Below are 15,195 nucleotides of genomic sequence, written 5' to 3'. Positions count from 1 at the left end.
ACATGGTGTCTCCAGCACCCACATCCTGAGGTTAATGGATGCTCAATGTAACTACCATTGGACTTTTCTTCCTACTATGTGATAGGTCTGGAGCTGGTTACAAAACATCAGGGGAAAAACCTAAGAAGCAGAGCTGCCCGTATCCCAGCTCCTAGCGTTCACATTGTGTGGAGCTGGTTTAGAATCTTTACTGGTTTCTTACTGTCAGATTGAAAATGCCCAACAAGATCCTGAAGTCTGAGTTTCCTCATTTTCCCCCCACTATCCCCCTGCCCCAACTCAACACTTAAGTCAGCCTAGTTCATCGACCTTCTTTCTAATTGACCTTATACGCACTGCCAGTTCTCACCGCCACCCTCGTTAAGATGGAGACGTCATCTAGAACATTCTCCCCCGGGTCTGGGCCAACCCAACGTCAGGACTACTCAAATTCTATTTCTGCTTAAAACCCTAACTGGCCCTGACCATCCCCCGAAAGCGATCACCTCTTGCTCACGTCTGAATCCTCATGAACTGGTTTCCCATCGTTCTTCAGCACCTCCGTTGTCTGCTACGTCTGTCCCCTCAACATTTGGTTTTTTACACTTTACCTCCTGTTTTCCTGACTGGTGTGTAAGCTCCTCAAAAGAAAAGAAGGACTATTATTCTGCTAGGTATAACTAACTATTGAAGCCCTGGTGGTGCAGTGGTTAAGAGCTACAGGGCACTACAGCTGCTAGCCAAAAGGTCAGCAGTTCAAGCCTACCTGCCACTCCTTGGAAACCCTCTGGAGAAGTTCTACTCTATCCTACAGGGTTGGTATGAGTCAAAATCGACTGGATGGCAACGGGTTTGGTGTATTTTTTTTTTTTTTTAGGTATAACTATCACCTAGAAGGGATTAAAATATAGCTATGGTTATAAATGACTTACAGTTTAAAACTACAAAGCCATTATTCTTTTCTAAGCTTCTAGAATGCATGTTTTATAGAATTCTGGAATTTGGGTGTTATACCATAAACAAAATACAGTCTTTACAAAATGCTTTTTCCTTCAGTGCCATACTTTGAAAAACAAGATCTACATAAACTATGCGGTCAGCTCACATGAAGGCACCCCACCTCGGGGACAGGCATTCAGGTCTAACCCACTGGTAATCTCCCTGGCATCCTTGGATTCCCAGGGAAAACCACCTAGCACATAGTACTCACTAAACATTCACTCAGTGGATAAATTTCTTTGCTAAAACTCTAAAGACTGCCAATGAGTGACATTAACCACACAAACGTTAGTGACTTTGTGCCCAGTCCCACGGCTGAGTGAAGCAACCAGTGGTGGATGTGTGGGAGGGGTGCCAGGGCTGGATGGTGGTGGCACAGGCCCCCGGGTAGGGGCTGAGGCCGAAGGAGAAAGGCAAAACGGGCTCCAGCGCAGTCTACTCACCACCATGTTGTAGGCATCAGGAACTTCAGTTTCAAACTGAAATTTTCCACCCTGGTAGTAACCCTCATCTATCAAAAAACACAAAAGAAAACAAAAAAATCCTTTAAATTAAAAAAAAAAAAGGAAACAAAAATCAAACACTCTATTAGGACACGGCAAACACAGAGAATGAAGACTTTAACAAGAGAACTGAAGCACTCCCCCATAGGCCACCAAATGCATGCAAGCTAGAGTGAGTCCTCCCCCCGAACTGATTAGGCATCAACTGCGTCCTCTGGGGACCCTTCTGGAAGACCGGCTCCTCCTTCCTCCGGTGGCTCAGACCCCCTACTCTTCCATACCTCAGCGCCCAGTGTACTCCCAACCCCCGTCTCACCAAGTGTAACACCCTCCTTAAGTGACTTGTTCCTCTGCTCACAGCTGCCTCCCCACAGAACGTCAGGCCCCGAGGAGGCTGCCTAGAGCTGACTGCTGTCTTCCCAGTGCTTCACATGACTTCCATTCATGCAACAGGCATTTGCTGATCTCCTCTGCCAGGCACTGTCTAGGCCCTGGGGGTGATTGGCAAACCAGACAAAAGCTGCTGCCTCAGCCAGTGTGCCTGGCCAACATTGTGGAATGGATGGCATAGCCTTCGGGAGAGTAGGGGTCTTCAGGAAATGGGGACCGGCAGACACGTGGAGGAGATGCCCAGGGTCCAAGCGCCACTGCTGTGCCATCCCCAGGTCTGCACCAGCTGGGCCATCCCCTGCTGCTACAGTCGGCCTGCAGGAGCCGCTGCAGGCAGAGGACACCTGAGCAGGAAGGTGCTCGAGCCTGGAGGAGTCTCAATGAGTTCAATCATTCCAAACGTTCAAGCTTGACAGAACTGCCATCGGTCCAGGCGGGAGATCTTTTCAAGTATGTGGCCTCTTAGGCATAAAGTGCTTGGAGTACGCCAACTCCAGAGGCTCTGAGACCACGAGTCTTACGTTCTGGTACTGACCACCATGGCACAGAGTCCAGTGGTGGGCAAACCACACAGTACATTCCATTTCCAACCAGAGGCTCTGAGACCATGAGTCTTACATCCTGGTACTGACCACCACGGCACGAAGTCCAGTGGTGGGCAAACCACACGGTATACTCCATTTCCAACCAGAGGCTCTGAGACCATGAGTCACATTCTGGTACTGACCACCATGGCACAGAGTCCAGTGGCGGGCAAACCACACAGTACACTCCATTTCCAACCAGAGGAATATTAGCTCTAGAAGCTGCTGCTACAGTTTTCGGATGCCGTTGTGAACCTGCTGTCCTTTTCTTTAGGGATAACTGTTATCCACATGTTAGATGCCCCGGTCCGTCCTCAAGGCTGACATGACATCTGTCCACTCTGTCCTTCCATACCAAAATTTTCTAATTGGCTTTCCATTTCATTGATTACATAGTTTCAACTCTATTGCCTATTAGCTTCAAAGACGTTCTCTGGCCGAATGTTTTGATTTTGCCACATGCTTTCTGCCTCGGTCAAGTTCTTATTTAATCGTTACTGGAATCACATTTCCTCTTAACTCACTGAAAATAGAGAGCAGGCATGTTCTAACCTCCCTTCTGTTTCACGGACTACATCAGAAAACGACCTGCTTCTGAGCCAGTACCTCCTTCCCCCTCTTCTAAGCGGCACAGCCTTTTGATCTGGTCTAACCTGTTTACTACTGAAGTTGCCCAGAAATTTCACAGTCCAACTTAAAAAGCAGTTGGGGAGCAGACTGGATGTATCTCTTATTTGCTATGATTTTCTTAAGGAGTACCCACTGAAAGTTCTGACTCAGCCCCCTGGGCCTGGCTCTCAAGCTCACCTTTCCCAACGTGGAGTGCGGAGAGGGGTCTGCCCAACTCTGCAGCTGGTGGGCGGAGGGACTCATTTAGAGTGTTTATGGCCACAATATGCATCATGGCACCAAACACCGTTTCCAAGTCTGGGATAGGCCACCTCTAGGTTAACATCTATGGCTGCTGCGGCTGAAAATACTCTGCCTCTAAGGTAACTGGATTTAAAGACAGCCACGAAATGCAAGGGGACAAAGTTCCTGGCACTGCGGTTCGCAATCTGCCAATCTGTCCCCCACTCCGACCACAATTGCGCTTTGGAGTCCACTCCTTCCTGCCTTCAAGGAACTCAACACCAATGTCTTCAAACAGCATTACAGGTCTCCTTGGAGACCAAACACTGTCCAAGGGATATTTGGGCAGAGACAGCTTCAAGACAATCAATTTCTAGATGTTCAGTCCCATGTGGACTCTATCCTAAAATGAACCCTTGGATGATGCTTGAGGTCCAAGGGTCACGCCCATTTTCCTTTTCCATGCCCCCTTTCCATCACCACCCCCCATACCTCTCACCTCTCCTAGCTCTACTATGGTACACTGCCCTAGGTGTAAGGAAACCCCCAGAGGACAAAAGGACCTTGTGAGTGTCTGGTCATAGTGACATTCCTGGAGTCAAGGCGTTGTGGGAGGGCGTATTTCCCTACCCCACACCATTTCCGTGAAGGGCAAAGCAAGGTGTCATAAGGTGGAGTGTTCTGAGTTCAGACACGTTGCAGTGCCGACGGCAGGGCTGTTGAACATTTCATTTAGTGATCTCACACTTCACTGCGTGAACAAAGCAAAGGGTCGTGCCACCTCCGTGGGAAGCAAGCAAAGAGAGCGCCAAGAAACAATACCTGTGGCGCCTTCTTCTGCCCAGGCGGCCGGCTCCATGCCTCGCCTATCTCACTAGCAATTTAAACTCTGGGGTGAGACGGTTGTCAGAGGGCTGCATGTAATGAGAAAGGGCAAGTGAAGTCAGGCTTTGGCTGCCTGGTTTGACAATTAGAGCTGGACCTGCCTTAATGGGGATGGCAGACACTGCCGACAAGCTGAACGTACTCTATCTGAAGCTCCACAGAACATGTGCTAAGATTCTGTGAATACTGTATTGGTAAGGCTGTGCTGAAATAAACAACACGGCAATTCTCTCCACTCTTAGAGGATTTCACGTAAAATAAGACGCCTCAAAGTGAAAGAGCAACAAGTGTGACTAGTGGCCATTTGATGGGTCTTGGAAACGTGTCTTTGGTGCACGCCTCAGAAGCTGCAAAGTGAAGGGGCTCTAATGACAAAGTGACAAAGCTTTCTGCAAGTCAGCAGGTTTCCAAGCAAATTTCAACAAAATGGAAGAATGACCTAATTTAGTAGCCAGTGGAAACATCAAGAAAATGCATCATATGACGTTTGGCCCTTAACTTTGAACTCCAAAAACACAATGACATTGCTATCCCCGAACACCGTTCACGCCTGTCTACTTTATTTATGTGAACAAGCACTTCTCAGGGCTTACATGTATAAAGACAAAACGGAGGAAGAAAGCTGACATTGAACCTTCTTTCAAAAATAAAAGGTGATATTCATACACAAATACATCAACTAAATCAGGAAAAATGCTAACAGTAACCCCTTCATCCTCAGATAAAATGTTATTTTATGATTAATATTCAAAATTAGCAATATATTGTTTTGATTCATTTATCTACTCAAAACATACTTGAAGAGTGCCTGCTACAAACTTGCACTGTTCTAGGCACTGGTGGCAGGCCAATAACAAAAGACAACACTTGCTGCCCTTATGAAGCTTATATTCTAGTGGAAGGGAGACAAGCAAAATAAATAAGTAAATAATATGGTGCAAGACAAGAGCCAGGGGCCAGGTAGTATGAGGGGCTGCAACTCTCCACAGGGTGGTCAGGGGGAATGGAGATGGGAAAAGAGAGTCTCTGGGTGAGAAGCCCCCAGGATGGAGGCGGAGAAGGCCTGTTAGAGCGCTGGGTGCTCACGGAACAATGTGGAAGGAGGCCATATGGCCAGAGCCAGCAGGAGAGAAGTAGGAGCCGAGGCCAACGAGGTGAGAAGCACAGAGGGCACAGGGCCTGTGGGCCACACTCCAATTGTGCCAGCTCTTGCTCAGAGCGAGGTGGGGCCACGGAGCCCTCTGAGCGGAGGAGGACCATGAGCACAGAAGTCCAAGGCGTCAACTCTTCTTCCGTCTTCCTTATTCATTTTCCAACTCTCGCACGCTATGAGGCGGCTGAAAACACCACGGCTTGGGTCAGGCTGATCTGAACCCTCAACCGCACTACTGAAACTTGACTACTTAGTCATAGTTCTATCATCGTCTTTCAATACTGAGAGTAGCACGACTCCAAATGAATTTTAAGAAAACCATGACATCAGGCACGTTCTTAGGGTTGGCAGATCTCTGCCATCCTTCCCTTGATAACAAAGGGCAGGAGCCACCGCCACTTTCTGATTCTCTGCCACCACAAAGTAAGGGGAGGTAGTGTGTCCAACGAAGCATGCTAAGCACGTAGCTCAGTGCGACGACAGGGCCCTGGTGTGCACCCATCACCAAATACAAATGCTGAGGGACTGCAAACCTTTTTATCTGATAAACCCAAAAAACCCAGTGCCATCATGAATTCCAAACTATAACAAACAGTCGTGCTGTTTTCAAGAACAGTAAGAAAAACAACATGGACGATGCTGTCAGATACATAATCTCAATAATCAAAAACATTCATGTGATCCAGTCAAAACTCACCCATTTTATTCAGAGGTCAATCACATAAGACAGTAACAAGCCTAGAAAAATCAGCACAGGTCTTCGAGTGCCTCAGAGCAACCACAAAGCTCACGGGTGGGGGTGGTGGCAGGGGCGGGGCACAGAGCAACAGAATCCCTGACAGCCGTGGGAAATGCCCTATGAAGGCAGAGGGAAGAAGGTATTTTTACTACAAACACACTACAGCCTCGGGCTACTTAGTAAACAGAGACCAATATTAATCACTCCAGCCACCTCTGAAAACACCCTGCACCACTTAACGGTACAGTAAGTGCTTAATGCTCTACACTAAGTTAAAAGGTCACCAAGAAAGCATTCAAGTGTGCTCAGTACCCCTCCTTAAATAAGCAGGAAGTGTTTAAGGGAGGTGGCAGAGGAACAGTTACAACTGTCATCATTCCAAAGTTTAAGCCCTTGATCAGTTATCTACAAACATTACACATGTGAACACCCATCTCTACAGACGAAGCTTTGCCCTCCCAGCCCAGAGGGACCAAGCATTGCCCTCCGCTGTACCCCGGCGCCCTCCCAGCCCAGAGGGACCAAGCATTGCCCTTCACTGTACCCCAGTGCCCTCCTAGCCCAGAGGGACCAAGCTTTGCCCTCCGCTGTACCCCGGCGCCCTCCCAGCCCAAAGGGACAAAGCTTTGCCCTCTACTGTACTCCAGCGCCCTCCCAGCCCAGAGGGACCAAGCTTTGCCCTCTACTGTACTCCAGCGCCCTCCCAGCCCAGAGGGACCAAGCTTTGCCCTCCGCTGTACCCCACCACCCTCCCAGCCCGGAGGGACCAAGCTTTGCCCTCCACCGTACCCCAGAGGGATGGGGCCAGGCTCTGAACTGATGGAATTTTTCCCAGAGCCCTTTGCAGAACCACCAGACAACAATGGGTTTTAAAAAGTTTTCAGGTGCATTTCAATTTGGGATGCCTCTTGTCATTATAAAACACAGAAAAACTCAACCTGCCCACAAGGGGACAAAAAATAAAAACCAAACCCGTTGCCATTGAGTCAATTCCAACTCATGGCAACCCTACAGGACAGAGCAGAACTGCCCCATAGGGTTTCCAAGGAGTGGCTGGTGGATTTGAACTGCTGACCTTTTGGTTGGCAGCAAGCTCTTGGCCACTGTGCCACCAGGGCCCTGCACAGGGAGACAAGCCAGGGCTAATTATCACATCAAAATTCTGCATTCTCTTTCACTTTTCAATTAGCTAGTGACTCATTATCCTCAGTTTCTCACTTCCTTTCTATCCCCAAAATAAATTCACACCTGTATTTCCTCCCCTCCTGCTCATTCCTGGATGCCCCCCTCCAGCCCACAGCAGCCCCAACTGGAGGACACAGTGTGAAGAGGCTGCTGCCCCCCTCCCCAGCAGACACGGTAGGCTACGGGCAGGTGGGCACCTGCACCCCTAGGAGCTGCTGATAACTGTAAAAACACAAGTCCTCCCCCGTGCTGTCCCAGATTGATCAAGGAGACATGTTACTACCCTTGGGCCAGCTTGGAGGCCAGACACTGTTAAATGGTGCTAACACTTAAACGGTGCTGGTCATTTGCCTGCTTCCTTGCGACAGACTGGCTATTTAATCCTCACGCCTGCCTGTGAGATAGGCTCTCTCTGCTCCTCGCTTTACAGACCTGTGAGCTGCGGCTTAGAAGAGTCAGCAGTTTAACTCAGGTCACACGGCTGCCAAGGGGTCAAGTCAGGACCTGAACCCAGCTACGACTTCTAAGCCAGTGCCCACACCTGCTGCCTCAGGACTCGTTAACTTCTGCTGTCAAAGTTCACACCTCGTCACTGAAGTACACACTGAAGGCCTCAGAGGAAGGTACTTTGCTTCACGTGACCACAAACACGAGTGCTGTCTTCACAGGGAATGGCTGTTTATGTTTTAACTTTAAAAAAAAAAAGCTAGAGATGACAAATCAAGCCAACCATTACAGATGTGAGGCACCTTTAAAATGTGCTGTTTAAAAACCACTTTGACAGTTATGTAAGAACATTACCTGGGGTTACAGTTAGCTGGAAGCAATGAAGCTTGTTTGGATCAGGAAAATGCACTTTACAGGTACCTGTAAGAGAAAAGCACAGTGGGCAGGTGTAAGAACCAGCAGCCGTCCACGTGCTGACCCTCAGCTGGTAACACGGGAAGCTTAACCGTGCTGGGGGGTGGCGGGGTATGTGCTTTACAGGCCAGGTGGGCAGACCCCTCACTACTTGAGAATAATCGTGCTAATACGCTAAAACTACAACCAGTGGTTCTTGCCGTGTGCTTCCTTCTTTATATTCTTTCACTAGTTAATTCCAAATCGAGATGTTTCCCTTCAACTTTAAATGGTCACTAAAACAGAGGGCTTTCCAACAGTTTCAAGGATTACGCTACTTTGTAAAGAAGAAACCATACCCCACAGAGGCTGATACATGGGGTCACGTCTAACTAAACATGGGAAAACAGGAAAGGAAGCAGCCACACTTTCAGTCTGCCCACCTCACACCACAGTCACTCACACCCACCGTGGTAAACCAAGTTAAGAAATGTGCCAGGTAAGAGCTAGCTTACAGCCAAGAGTTCACCGTGGCTCCTGTCTTTTTTTTTTTTTAAAGCCTTCACAAGCTAACCACTGACTCAGCTTGCTTTACCGGTAAAATGACGCTTTGGTGACTTGGGTGGCAATGTTCTGTGCCCACTTGTCCCCCAGGCTGGGAGGTGCCTTGCCTGGATCGAAAAAAAGTCCCTACCGGGAGAAGAGCTACTGGCTATCGTGCAGACAGGGGAGGCTGGCTATGCCCCACATCCGCCTCCTTCGCACAAATGACAGAGTCGTAAATACCCATGGAGTCAGCACCCAAGGAAGGGACACGCGCAAAAACCTGCTATGTTCATCTATAAACTCAGGAAATATTCTACTAAACTCTTAGGTCACCCAATGACTTTAGTTTTTCCAAGTCCCACTGAAAACGTTTGCTTAGTTTTGCAATGATTTGAACTTTCATATTCGTGATGGCTGCACAACACGATTGACGCAATTGGTCTCACTGAATTGTACACATGAAAAATGCTGAATTGGCAAATGTTGTGTTTATGTACTTTCACAGCAATTAATAATTAAAACGGACAATTTCTCTTATGTATATTTTACCATAAAAAAATCCTGAAAAATAAGAATAAAAAAATATGAGGATTCAAATTTAGACTTGGGATTGGTCTTAGAGACGATCTAGCCTAAGGTCCTCAGCTATGAGATGACATGAAGGCCCAGAGAGGTTCCTGACTGGTATAAAATCACACAGGTTGGGACAGAAACCAGTTCTCAAGTTAATAACTAGCACATGACTCACCCCCATGCCCCACCCCGTTACATCTCATTACTTCATACACATGTCACATGTGGAACACTGAGATATGGTACAGAAAAACAACACAGGACTGTCAGTGGGGTTTCATCAGTAAATACTGCAGCACGTAGAAAGATAACCTTTTATTAGAATCCCAAGATGCCTCCTTCTGGTTCTGATTAGAAGAAAACTTTAAGGTCAAGCAAATTCTCAAGACATTTTGGCTGAGACCCAGAGTAAGAAACATTTTATATCACAAACTATTATGCTCATAAATATTAAAAATAAAATTTCCAAAAATAATATATACTTACCCTTACTACACAAGTGTATTCTGATATGTTCTATATGATTTTATTTTTCAAACAGCTGGCTCTGGCCTATGAAACCGATTTCACAACCACTTATGGGTTGAGACCACAACTATCTTCCCACTTGAGATGGAGGCTGGAACGAGCCCTCTCATGCCCATGCTGAATGGGCCACCACATCAAAACCTACGTTTTCTGTAGCATTCGCCCAAACCAGGAGACCTGCTTTAAAATATTTCACGCACACTGACAAGTTTCCTCAGCTTCAGAGCTATTTTTAAACTAAGTCTGATGGTAAAAAGTTGTAATTCAAAAACTACTACAATGGTCAAAGCTTCCAGACTATGGTCTTATAAAATGTAAAGGGAGAATTCATGTTGGGAAAATAAAAAGGAAATTTTACACGTGTCACACGAGAAAGATGCTGAGAAGCGAGCCTGTCACGTCTAGCACACTCATGAGCGGTGACAGGACAGTGGTCTCACTGGGTCTGGAGCAGGCACGCTCGGAGAGTGAGGCAGCCTGTGGACTAAAGGCGACTAGTCCTCCTTCCTCAAATACAAAGAGAATTACAAGTAAGCACTTTTGGGACCAAAGATCAAAATAGGACTGTCCATTATTGATTTATATACTTTTTCACTCCAAAAAGGACGTGGGACAGAGTGCAGATGGAAGAGGTAGGAAACCCGACCCAGCTTACCTCTACTGCCCTCGGGAGATGTAAGGTACTGTGAGCTAGGGTCGGAAAGGCTGAGATGCCACCTTCTTATCACCGCCCCAAGAAACGTTCTGCTACTTTTTGGACAAAATTAAAATTCATTCCTAACACAGATGAAGAGTGGGTTTTTTGCTATGCAAGGTATTAAAACATACAAGAATCCTTGTCCACGTGATTATTTGACAGTACTTAACGGGTGGCTGGGGCTGCTGTACTTACAAGGTAAATTAGCTTCAAGTTCTGCGACCTCTGCGGAAACAAAGAGATTACTGTTAGTATCAGTCAACTACTCCACCTAAGAATACCAGTTCTAGATTATTTCCTCCAGAATACCTAGGGAGAAAAACAATTGGACTTACCGAAACCCACACTTGGTGTCAAGTTTAGACTTTAAACCACTTAATTGCTTTCAAATACACACAGGGACTTGCAGGATGCCAACAAGTCAGTCCTTTAAAATCCACCTGAATGTGAATGAAAATCATTTAAAATCAACACGAAATTACCTATAGGTAAGCAGTCACTCAAGTGTGCTCACAAATTCTCAACTAGCTGGATCCGGCCTCACAGTCTGGTTCATACCTGTGCCTAGCCCATGGGGCCTCTGCCATCAGTGAGTCCAGCCTGGCCACCTAGTGGAGGGACCCTTGTGCTTCCTTCCTGAAGGGCCTGCCCAGTCTGTGCTCCAGCTTTCCTGATGGGGGCAAGCTCTCCACCTCTGATGCGACCGCAGCCCCGGCCCTCGCTGCTGGCGATCTGCTAGCTAGTCTGGCATCCAGACTCCTTGCAGCCACGTTCCTTGGCTCTGGTTCTCTGTCCCGGGCTTAGGTCCTTCTTCCACCGGTCACTCATTCAGTGTTTAGGCACAGCACCATTCTGCCAGGATAGAGGCACAGCACCATTCTGCCAGGATAGAGCCCTGAACCCCTCCCCCATCCCACTACTAAAGAGCTGAGGTGTCAGATTAGAGGCACCACTGACGTCCCTGGGCAGGCAGGTCGGCTGTGCCTCAGAGATGTAAAGAGTAAGTAGATTTAGACTTGCAGGGGTGGAAAAAAGGGGCAATCCAAGCAGATAAATTAGCAATGTGCAAAATCAGAGAACACAGAAAAGCACAGAAACCAGAAGGCACAGTGTGGCCAGCACAAAGGATACAAAACTCAGAGCAGAGCGACAGGAAACAAGGTTGGAAACTAGGGCGGGATGGCAGAGAGCCTTGCCAGCAAGGATTCTAGACTTCATTCAGCGGTCATAGGGAGCCGTCGGAGATTTCTGAGCAAGAGGTCAGCTTCAGGAAGGGTTAGCAAAGCTGGAGGCCAGGAGACCGACGGGCAGCGAGGGCCGCGTCAGGACAGAGGAAGGCCAGGATGCCAAAAGCAAACAGGACAGGGAGGACCAGGCAACTGGGAGGTGGGCAGAAGGGTGTGGGATGAGGGGCTCTAAGGTGATTCCGAAGGTGACATGCTCTGCTGGAGCTGAGGTGGAAGTGTAGGGGAGCCCCAGGTGAGGGAGCTCAGGAAGACTGATGTCACTTGATGTCATGAGATAGGCAACCCCAACCAAGGAGAGAGACTGGTCAGAAAAAGAGGCTAGGTAGAAAGCAGAGGAAAGGGGCAGGAAAGTTAGAGATGAGACAGGCCGAGAAGTAGGAGAGACCCCCAGGAACAGAGTGACACAGACAGATTCCGTCAAAGAGCACAGAGCGGTCCCAGGAGAACAAGGGCTAAGAAAGGCTATCAGCTGTGGTCAGACCCTGCTGAAGGCCTCAAAACGGCGGGAAGCAAGTGGAGGGAGTGACAGCAGACGATGAAACATCAAGAAGCCTATGGGTGGTCACTATATGGATGCAGCAGGTACAGAGGATCTCTTCAGAGGTTGGGAGGGCGGGACGGGGAGACATGCAGCCCAGAACGTGTGCAGAGCTGAAAGCCGGGAGGAGGCTGGGGGAAGCTGGAAGATGGCTCTGTTTGGGGTTAAGGGTCTGAGAAGGCCATAGGCCTTTGGTCCTCAGCTATCTGTGTGCAGTGACCGAGAATCTGGGCAGTCAGGTCTGGTGATTACATACATTACCTCCAGGGTGCAGGTATTTGCAAAGGGCACCAGAAAGGGGGAGAGGGCAGAGGAGGGGCTAGCAACAGGCCAGGGCCAACACCGTTCCTGTTCCTGGGCCAGCATACCCAGTGTGCTAGCCAGGGACGCGTTCTCACTCCGGGTAAGCTAGACGTGGCAAGAGGGCAGTCAGAGCTGACCCTCCTCTTACCGAGACTGGAAAAGGACCATGGCTGTGACTACAAGGAGGCCCGGAGTTGGGCTTGTTGGCAGGGTAGTGTTGTACATTAAAAACAAAACTATGATCCTGTGACGGCTCACTATTATTATTCTTACACCAATCACACAGATCTTTACTCTTACATGGCTAACTGTGGCCGGCCTCCATGCAGCCTCTGCACTGGCCTAAGTCCCCCGGGGACCACGTGAACTCCTATCACCCAGCTTCCCAAAAACCTAACAAAAGAAGAGATGTGCCAGGGGCCTGGTGAATGCCTGTGGATTCAAGTGCATTCTGGAAGTGAAATGTTCGAGACGGTCTAGTGGTTACGGACGGGGAGAAGGCAAGATCCAGGGGACAGAAGGACAGCCAGGCCGCTGGCCTGTGCTAAAGACTGTTAACTATGGTGGGGGCGGGAGGCACGGGCAACAGAACCTGCCCTGTCACCTACAGGGCTGGGAGTGGGGAGGAGGCGGCTGGCAGGGCGACAGGCGGGCAGCCCACTGCACCCTGGCTGCATGTTATAACCACCTGAAGAGTCTGGGTTTTTGTTTTTTAACAGCTTGTTAAAGCACAATCTGCATACCATAAGGTAGGCCCATTTTGGGTGTGTAATTCAATGATTTTCAGTAAATTTTGGAGCTGTGTATACATCACCACAATCCAGTCCCTGCTGTGTTTTAATAAATCCTGGTGCCACAGACCAATTAAATAAAAAGGCTCTGAGTGCTTGCTACCTCCCCAGGTAGAGTACACTGCTGTACATCATTTCTGCCACGGTGAATGTGTACATATAGCTGTTTAAATAAGTCAATCTAATAGAAATTCTGCTCTGTGGAATACAAACGAGCTAAGCCCCAAAGACAGGTATTCTCCTGCGTTTCAACATTTAGGGCACTCAGGAGGGCAGATCAGGGCCAGGAGAGAGCCTGCAGAGCCAGCCCTGTTACTACTGCCACAGCCAAGGGTCACTGCATGCTCATGCAGGCAAGGAGCAAGGCCCTGGGCACAGGATCTCAACAGAGATGCCTGGTGTTGTGGTTCAGCACAGGGCAAAGGCTGAAACCACCAGGCAGGCTCACAGTGCTTCCCTGGGGAGCTACCAAATGACAGCGACCAACACCAGCATCAACCTAGAACAAGTGCACAGAGACTATGGCCAAGGGACATGCAAACTGCTGCATGTATGGCAGCTCCTCCCCCATAACCTTCCCGCCCGAAGGATATGACCCCACCCGTCAGATAGCAAGAAATGACAGGTATTTTTAAGCTGCTAAAAGTCTTGCCCATCCCAAGATGCCAGTGCCTGCACCACTCACTCGCCCACGTTTCTGCAAGGCCCTTGGCACCTTGCACAACTCTGTGGCCACACAACTTCCTTCTGAGAGATGAAATGATTCTCCTTCTCCACTGATCCACTGATGGCCAGGCTGCAGCGCCCACGCGGACATGACTGTGCTGAGATATCACGTTACAAACCCCTTCCTCCTGGGCCACTCAGCCCCCAGCCCTGGGCGTGGCACACACCACTGCTTGGGAAGTGCCTGAGAACGGGTAAGTCTGCCAGCCACAGGGCAGTGCTCCACAGGAATGTCCTCTGCAGCGTGGGTGGTACCCACTTGCTTGGTTGGGGACCCAGGCATTCCACCGGTCCTTCACAGATGAAGGTGGTTCTTATCAAGGGCCAGCTCCAACCCAAGGGATGTGGCAGCTACTTCCCTGGAGACTCTGACTTCCCTGGGCTGAGCCATACCCCCTCAGACCTGTCTTACCACCTAGCCTTCTGCCTGTCTTCATGCACTGAAGCCCTCAACTCCCATCTCTTCTGCACTCCTAGCACCCACTCACAGGATCCTGACCCGGGAGACCCCTAGCCCACAGGGCAGCAGCCCCCACTTCTGCCCAGTCTCAGAGCTCCCAGCTGCAGAGGAGTAAGGCTGTAGCCTAAAACCTGCCCCAGCCCCCTGCAGCAGAGACCAGCATCGCTGACAGTGGGGGCCTGAAGCCTCACCACCCACTTGCCAGCCTGGGCGCAGACACTACGGACTTGAGCCCAGTCTGCGTCTCCCACAGTTACCACCACCGCCCCCCGCTCCCGCCATGCTATAGGCTGCTAAATCTCTGGACACCCTGACAGGACAGCCATTAAAGCCCAGCCACGTTTCTGATGGACAAGGGAGCAATCCTGCCCTGAGGGCTTTCTGGGCGGTGGGGAGCCCAGTGAGGCTGAAAACACGGCAGTACGTTCCCAGCCAACCCAGCACGTCCTGGGGTTGGGGCAGACAGCACCCCTGGCCCTGCCCAAGAACACTGGCATTGTTCCCCCCTCCCGGTGCTGCAGCTACAAGCCACTCTCCAGTTCCAGCCTGGTGGAGCCAGGGTCCGGCCCCCACCTCCGCCCAGTCTCAGGGCTCCCAGCTGCAGAGGAGTAAGGCTATAGCCTAAAACCTGCCCCAGCCCCCTGCAGCAGAGACCAGCATCGCTGACAGTGGGGGCC

The 15,195-nt window shown here is 49.5% G+C and overlaps 1 protein-coding gene across 3 annotated transcripts in view; it reads right to left on the bottom strand.

Moving 5' to 3' along the window:
• Positions 1-15,195, bottom strand: part of UBE2F (ubiquitin conjugating enzyme E2 F (putative)) — a 45,830-nt gene that overhangs the window by 19,391 nt on the left and 11,244 nt on the right. For all 3 annotated transcript variants that reach the window (XR_007518009.1, XM_049888552.1, XM_049888553.1), the window contains exons 3-5: positions 10,649-10,678; positions 8,071-8,136; positions 1,422-1,489 (exon numbers count right to left, since the gene is read on the bottom strand). Coding sequence is in view for 2 of the 3 variants with exons in the window: in XM_049888552.1 (XP_049744509.1) it covers positions 1,422-1,489; positions 8,071-8,136; positions 10,649-10,678 (164 nt within the window). In the remaining variant the exon portion in view is untranslated. The remainder of the gene's footprint in view (positions 1-1,421; positions 1,490-8,070; positions 8,137-10,648; positions 10,679-15,195) is intronic.

This window comes from Elephas maximus, chromosome 6, assembly GCF_024166365.1.
Source record: "Elephas maximus indicus isolate mEleMax1 chromosome 6, mEleMax1 primary haplotype, whole genome shotgun sequence".
NCBI lineage: Eukaryota > Metazoa > Chordata > Mammalia > Proboscidea > Elephantidae > Elephas > Elephas maximus.
Note: the sequence above shows the minus strand (reverse complement) of the source record. Positions and strands in the feature narration are given on the sequence as shown.